This window comes from Phalaenopsis equestris, unplaced genomic scaffold, assembly GCF_001263595.1.
Source record: "Phalaenopsis equestris unplaced genomic scaffold, ASM126359v1 Scaffold000096, whole genome shotgun sequence".
Lineage (NCBI taxonomy): Eukaryota > Viridiplantae > Streptophyta > Magnoliopsida > Asparagales > Orchidaceae > Phalaenopsis > Phalaenopsis equestris.
Genome location: NW_018164538.1, coordinates 648110 through 655555, shown reverse-complemented (window position 1 = coordinate 655555; position 7446 = coordinate 648110). Strand labels below are relative to the sequence as shown.

Sequence of the window (7446 nt, the reverse complement as noted above, 5' to 3'; positions counted from 1 at the left end):
ATTTACGCGTTTATTTAATAATAAAAAATCACTTATATTTATTTTATACTCAATTTGTCGATAATTCTAAAATGTTTCTAATATATTATATTTTTCATACATCATATTTTTATTATTCAGCAATCTCTTTTCAATGAACCCCACAACCCCTTAATTTATTTTGAGAGTATAAAATATGAGGTTTTGATTGATTTAAAGTATTGATTGCATCTTTTAAAAATTTTGATAATTTTGTGACTCATTCTACTAAAAAATTGACAATAATATCCCCAATTAATAGAAATTTGTAATTCGACAATAATATTCTCAATCAATCAAAATTTGTAATTCGACAACAACTATTGGACAGTTATCGGGCTACAACTACTACTATTGGTGGTTAATGGTATTTATATTTATGATGATTGTTAGTTTTGGGCTTTGTCCAAAAATGTTGACTTAACTCTGGTTTCTTCCTCCCCTTGTATTAAAGATTCGGACTTTATTATAAAATTTCGGGAGGTTCATTCTAACAATTTTAGCTAAAAGCTTCATTTGATGATTTAGATTAATTATTTTAATCATATATTTCATATAATCTTAATATAATTGAATGATCTTAAGCTCATCTAGTGCCTCGATTAATTATATGCATGCCAAATTTGTATATTATTTAGCCATTAAGTTAATGTTTTGAAGCTTTCAATTATATTTTGATTTGATTTCAGCTCATATGGCCTCAATTGGATTGACTGTAATATCGTTAGGTCCAATTTGTGTAAACGTTCAATATTAACATTATAAAATTTAACGAAATTGAGCGATGTATGATTAAGGCGGTGAATTTAATCCGAAGATTGTTAATCACTCGAAAGTTGATTCGGATTTTCGCTCGAATCGATATTGGATTGAAATAAATGAGCTGAGTATTGAGCCAAAATTTTGAATTGAATTTTTTTTTTTTTTGAGCTGATTTTTCAATTGCAACTTCATATTTATTTTTCAAAAAATTAGTATTTTTAGCATGAATGTCAACAAGCTTCAATATATTATCAATATATATATATATATATATATTTAAAAATAAGTTTAATTAAATCACCTTTTCATTTCAAGAAACCACCAAATTAAAAAAAAGGTATTTATAAGTACATATTTTAAAAAAAATGACATTAGTATGTATCTAAAATATAAAGAATGTGTAATGATATTCTCACTCGCGACAAAAAGGGTCTTAAGACCTCGAATGCGTTAAAAACCCCCGCAGGTGTCGGTCTCAATACTATCGTTCCCGTAACGGTGAAAGCCACTCTGTAAAATCAGTCTCTACTTAAAAACTGAGAAGCCGGTGAATGAGGCAACCACTCCGCCACCCTCCCCGCCCTTTTAAATCAATGGCAGTTTTCCAAATCCGGCAACCCAATCCCCCTCTTTTTCACTCATAAATTAACATCAACCCTAAATCGTCCCTAGAAATCCTCCAAAAACGTGAAATCATCCCCAATGGCGATCCACGCGAAGACCGACTCCGATTTAACCAGCATAGAGACCTCATCGCCGCCGCGATCTCCCCGGCGGCCGAGCTATTATGTGATGAGTCCAATCAACCCGGAGGCAGACAGGACGTCGATGTTCGATCTTAGTCCGAACGAGTCCCCGATCCATTATCACTATCTCAGCCATCAACGGTATATCTCTCGAGAGTTTTCTGCCTCGCGATTCTCTGCTTCGCATAAGACTGGGTACTGGAGAAGGTTTCCGCCAGAGATGCGGTTCTATGGTGGCGATGGGTGTGAGGAGGGAGAGGAGCTGGAGGAGGAGGAGGAGGAGCAGGAGAGATGGGGGATTCGATGCTATGCTGCCATGTTTGTGATCGGATTCTTTTTAATCTTTGGTCTGTTTTCAATCATTCTGTGGAGCGCGAGTAAAGCACATGAACCCAAAATCACTGTGCAGGTTCTTCTTCTCCATTTTTTCTCCCTTACTTTTTACGAGCAAGTATATAGAGACCACCCAAAACTCACTATTTACAAATTAACCACCCCCTTACCTAAATTTTTCAATTTGGATTTCAACTCAATTTTTGTATGAATTTTTTTTATTTCCAGGACAGCTATATGAAAACATTCGTACAATTTTACAGATATACATTTATGTGATTATACAATATTTAAAAAATCAAACTGAGCCGACCTATTCAACCATGAGTCCATCAATGGTCGGTCTGGTCCGAATATATTATAGAGCCTGTTTTGCAATTGAATTGCTCATAATGTTTGAACGTGCATTGCTACACCTAAGATGGAAAGCCCATGTGTTACTATTGTAGTTGTCGTATCCTTTTAAGAAAGACGTAACTGAAGATTTAAGGAGGTAGGACTAAATTATAATATCTAAAATAATTTAATAATCTTTATTTTTTTTATTTTCTTTTCTTCTATAGTTTAGAAAAACATGAAACTCAGATAACCAAATATTATAATAAATATATACATATACTAATGTAGATATATAAATATATATATTAATATTATATGACAATTATAATTGATTTGAATATATGCTACTATTATATTAATCTTAATAAGAAGTCACAACATTTAATTGTTATTCATTATAATTTTTTTTTAACTTAATGGTGTGATTCTTATATTTATAATTAAGTTTTTTGAAATTAATTGTTAATAAATTTTTAAATAGTTTATTAAAATTATTACGATGTTAGTTATTTAAAAAATGACTTTTTTTTTATATTTTATAATTAATTATTTAGAAATTATATAATTTATGTAGCATTTTATAAATTTATAATTTATTTCTTCATCCCATGAAACTAGCAATTTACCTTCGATTCAAATTTATGTGTGTGTAAGGCACACATTTTCTATCCGGACACCTGACATATCTCTACGTGCGGTGCAGGTTATTTCAAGGTTATTTTCAATAATCTCGAAACAATCCAAAAATAAAGATCGTGGGTTATTTCTGGGTTATTTCAGGATTATTGAAAATAGCCTAGACACCTTCGATTCAACTTTATGTGTGTGTGCAAGTGTGTGTATATTAAGGTCAGGATTAGAATTGATGCGTGCTAGAAAATTCGCGGCGGTCCTAGAAATAACCTGAAAATAATTCAGGAATAACCTGCGCCGCACATAGAGCTACGTCAGTTCGCACAGAAAAATTTTTGGTGTGCAAGTATGTGTATCTTAAGGTCAGAATTAGTTTCATGACATCGTTCACAAAAAAAAAAAAAAAAAAAAAAAAAAAAAAAAAAATAAATTTTTTTTAATATAGATTTGATATTGGAGTATCTAATTTCGAATAGAGATTTTTTAATCCGATTTATTATATTTGTATTTTGATTAATAAAAAAAATTAAATTGGCAGAGCATGGTGTTCGAGAGCTTCGACATCCAAGCTGGGGTTGACCACACCAACGTTCCGACGGAGATGATGTCCGTCAATTCAACGGTCAAGATGTGGTTTCGAAATCCAGCGTCATTTTTCGGCGTCCACGTGTCTTCCACACCAATGGATCTCTACTATTACGATCTCCCGGTTGCGTCCGGCCACGTAAGCCAATTAAATCACCTCTTTTCCGGCCTTCTAATCCGTCGTGGTGGTGGGGTCGATCGCAAGTTAATGATGACGTGGCACAATTAATGGCATGTAAATCCTATATCGAATTAATTAATTAAAATTAAAATTTCGTGAAAGAATTGTTATAGTTAATTAAAATAAATCATTTAAATCTAAAAATATAGAAGGCCAAAAACTTTTATGATTTTTAATTAATACATTAAAAATTGTACAAAATTTCATATTTGTTAAAAGCTCTGCGGACAATTTACATTGAATACTACACTAAATATGCACATTAATTAATTATTTAACGTAATAATTAATTTAATTTATTATTTACTTTGATGAAGCCAAAGGTCTACTATTTGAAAGCAACAATTAATCTATTTGAAAAAGATTTTTAAGATTTTTTTTTTTTTTTTTTGGTGGAAATCAGAGATTGAATTTTACCGATTTAAAAATTAAAATAAAATTTAGGTCAATGAATTTCAATCAAATTTTAATTTGAATGATTGAAAATTGTTGAATTTATATTATGATAAAAAAATATTAAATAAAATTAATAATAAGACAATTTAGAATTTTACTGACTGGCTTTTATACTGGATCTGCGTTATCTTGAAAAAAAAAAAAGATTTTTTTTTTCACTCTAAAAAATAAATAAATAATTTATATAAACAGTTAATTCAAAATTTATATATTTATATGGGAATTGAGGCATTTTTAGCCATACCACCTAAACCTTACATTTTATATTTGATATTTTGACAAATTTACAAAAATAGCACTATGAGACTATTATTATTTTTTAAAAGTGAAATGTACACTTTCATGCATGGCTTTAAAATTGTATATTTCTAAAAACTAAAGTTTAGATGTTAGGTGGTAGTTATGTAATTCTTCATTAAATGTTTCGTTCAATATGAATTAAAGGCGAATTAATTACTAGACATAATCCCCCTCCAATTCATTCAATTTCCTTAGCATTCTTCTTTTCAGATCAATCCAAACACCCGTACTGCAGCTCCCCGCAGCTGTTTGGTAAATTTCGCAACTTGATTAATCTCGGCTCTTTAATGCAGATGGAGAGGTTCTACTCGTCGCGGAAGAATAAGCGTTTGGTTACGACGGTGGTGGTCGGAACGCAGGTGCCGCTTTACGGCGGCGGCGTTGGCCTCTCAAACCACAACTACGGCGAACCGCAGGCGGGGATACCTTTCAATCTTTCATTTGTGGTGCGTTCACGCGCGGATGTTCTGGGCAAGCTGGTCCGGTCAAGGTTCAACCACCGGATTCGCTGCTCGGTTTATTTGCATGTCTCGAGACTCGGCCGCCCGGTCGATCTCCGCCGCGCCTGCCAATATGAATGATAAAGAGTGAGGACCAGCGGCTTTGTTCATATTTATAAATTTCGGAATTTCATAATAAATATTTGCAAAAAATACTTAAATATATATCATTTTAGGAAGAGTTTAGCTAAAAATTTAAGGAGCACATAAATAGATATGACAGTGAATCCAAAAATAAAATAAAAAAAAAGGATTAAACCATCAATAGTAAATGCAAAAGAACTTTTTTCCATTTGGTTTTATGCATAGAGAGTAAAGTAAGAATAGTAATTTTTGAGTACTTATGAAATATTTAATTGCGTGTAAATGAAATGGGCAGTTTTTATTTTCCATGTTAACTAGTTATATAACATATATTTTATAAACGTACATATTCAAATCAAGTGTCTTGATTTATAAAAATTGATCTATATATATGTAAAAATAAGAAGATTTTTTTTTGAAATGCATCAAGTGAATAAAAATCATAAGGCATCTTCGAACTGCATTAGGGGATTGACATGAAAAGAGTCATTGTAGATATGTTGCATGTCCTAAAAAAGAAGCGTGTTTTGGAATAATTTTGGAAGTGCATATGAACATGCATATACGTAAAAATAAAAAGATTTTTTATTATGCATTAAGTGAATAGAAATCATAAGATTTCTTCGAACTGCTTGCATGTCCTAAAAAGAAGCCTGTTTTGGAATAATTTTGGAAGTGCATATGAACATGTAAAAATATGTCAGCACGAACCTCGCAGCAGATGAACGGCTCAGGAAGAAAATTAGATCGATCGAACATAGCCTTCGACGATCATTTTTGGTTGAATATTGGTAAGAGAAACATTTTATTCGAACGATCGACGGAAAGCTACAGGAGAAGCTCATGTAGGGCGCTAATTAGTCTTTAGGATGATCGATTGAGAGCGCTCTTTCGGACTAGATATCGATCGAGTCAAGGCTTACCAGACGATCAACAACTGCCATCAATCAAATCAATCTATGGTCTTAGTATATAAGAATAACTTTGTAATTGCCAACCCCCTTGAAAAGTTAATGACAAGATGACTAATATGTATTTTTTTAATGTTGTGGCCTATGACTATAAAGAAACGTCCATATACTGAATAAATGATACTCTCTTTTATTGTTCCCTATTATATTTTTTTTCTCTCTCCTTCTAATCACTTCTTAGAATAACATTCTATTTCTTGGGTGTGTTTCCCATAAACTTTTGAATTCACCGGCATAATTGGGCTAAAATACCATATTGACACCGTAAGCTTTTTCCCATTTATTTCTTTTGATGAAATATACTAAAAAGATTATTTTGAAGCAATGAAAATACATACGAATCTCCATATTGAAAATGTATTTTCCAACAATCAAAATTAATGCCCATAATGTACATCACCAGAAGTAAAAAACACCAGCTTTGTGCTTCATGGAATCAATCAAGAATGGAAGTTCTCAATATCACAACTTCAACAGCGCCTGTGCTTCGCCTAATCTTTGGTCATATTATTCTTACCCTCCGACCATCTTTCTCACATAAAAAACAAGAAAACAAAACTCCCATTGGCTTCAGCAGTATCTCATGTAACTTCACAGACTTGAAGTAGCATCTGGCGGCGGCAGATCCATGCGAGAACCTGTGGCAAGCAAGAGATGCAATCTTGGATAGAACCTGAACTCCGCTAGCTATAATGGAAAAATGGATAAATAGAAAAAACAAAGAATGTGAGATGTAAAGTTCACTAGAAGTTAAAATGCAGCAATGAAAAAAACGTAAATTCAATAATGCACTATAATGGATGGGAATCTTTTATGGTAAGAGTAAAATTTTTAGGGCACTTTAACTAACAAAAGATCTCATTTAAAAGGAAGATACATGTCTTTTGCCTCGCACAACATTTCTGATTTTGGACCAGAACAATACTAACTCGAAACGTGGAGAACAAACCAGTTTAAGACGAGTTTTCAGAACCGAAGTGCATTGTGCCCAAGCATGTCACCCCACTAACCGAAACATTTCTTAAATATATGGAAACTTACAAAAATATACTTACAAAACTACCAAAAAAAAACATACCTACAACTCTTCAAAACTGTTCGATGCTTGCTGTGATTAGAAAAACATAAAAATAATGAAAAAATACATGCTTTCAGGTCCATCATAAAAATATGATCTTGATTCCATATATTCCTTATGATTTTCAAACCCTATTGCGAAGCATAAATTGCTGCTGAAAATGGGAAGAACAAAACTTTTGTATTATGTCTCAAAGCCAATAAGACTTGGCAAGTGACTAAGAGTAATCATCAACTGAAGCAGTAGATGATGTTAATTTGCGAACGACGGCGATGAAACATAGGTGACGATTTCTCTAGCAAAGCTTTTATTGCATTATGATTGAAAATATGGTAAATTTCACTCGAAGGCAATATAAGATCATGCTGCTAGTTAACTATAGCGCCCTCAATATAAACAAAAGATGCATAATAGCAGCACACTTATTTTGCTAATCTGATACATAAGAAGTAGAGCGGTT

At 32.3% G+C, this 7446-nt stretch overlaps 1 protein-coding gene and 1 long non-coding RNA gene across 2 annotated transcripts in view; one reads left to right on the top strand and one right to left on the bottom strand.

The window, feature by feature from the left end:
* Positions 1–1246: 1246 nt before the first annotated feature.
* LOC110020444 lies at positions 1247–5076 on the top strand. Its single transcript, XM_020718547.1, has 3 exons — positions 1247–1935; positions 3370–3555; positions 4647–5076. Exons 1-3 carry the CDS (start codon positions 1483–1485, stop codon positions 4932–4934), a joined length of 927 nt encoding a protein of 308 aa, XP_020574206.1. The 5' UTR covers positions 1247–1482; the 3' UTR covers positions 4935–5076.
* A 1077-nt stretch (positions 5077–6153) lies between these two features.
* The window catches only part of LOC110020445, a 10777-nt gene continuing 9484 nt past the window's right edge, over positions 6154–7446 (bottom strand). Inside the window, exon 4 of the long non-coding RNA XR_002293523.1 lies at positions 6154–6595. This is a non-coding gene — a long non-coding RNA (uncharacterized LOC110020445). The remainder of the gene's footprint in view (positions 6596–7446) is intronic.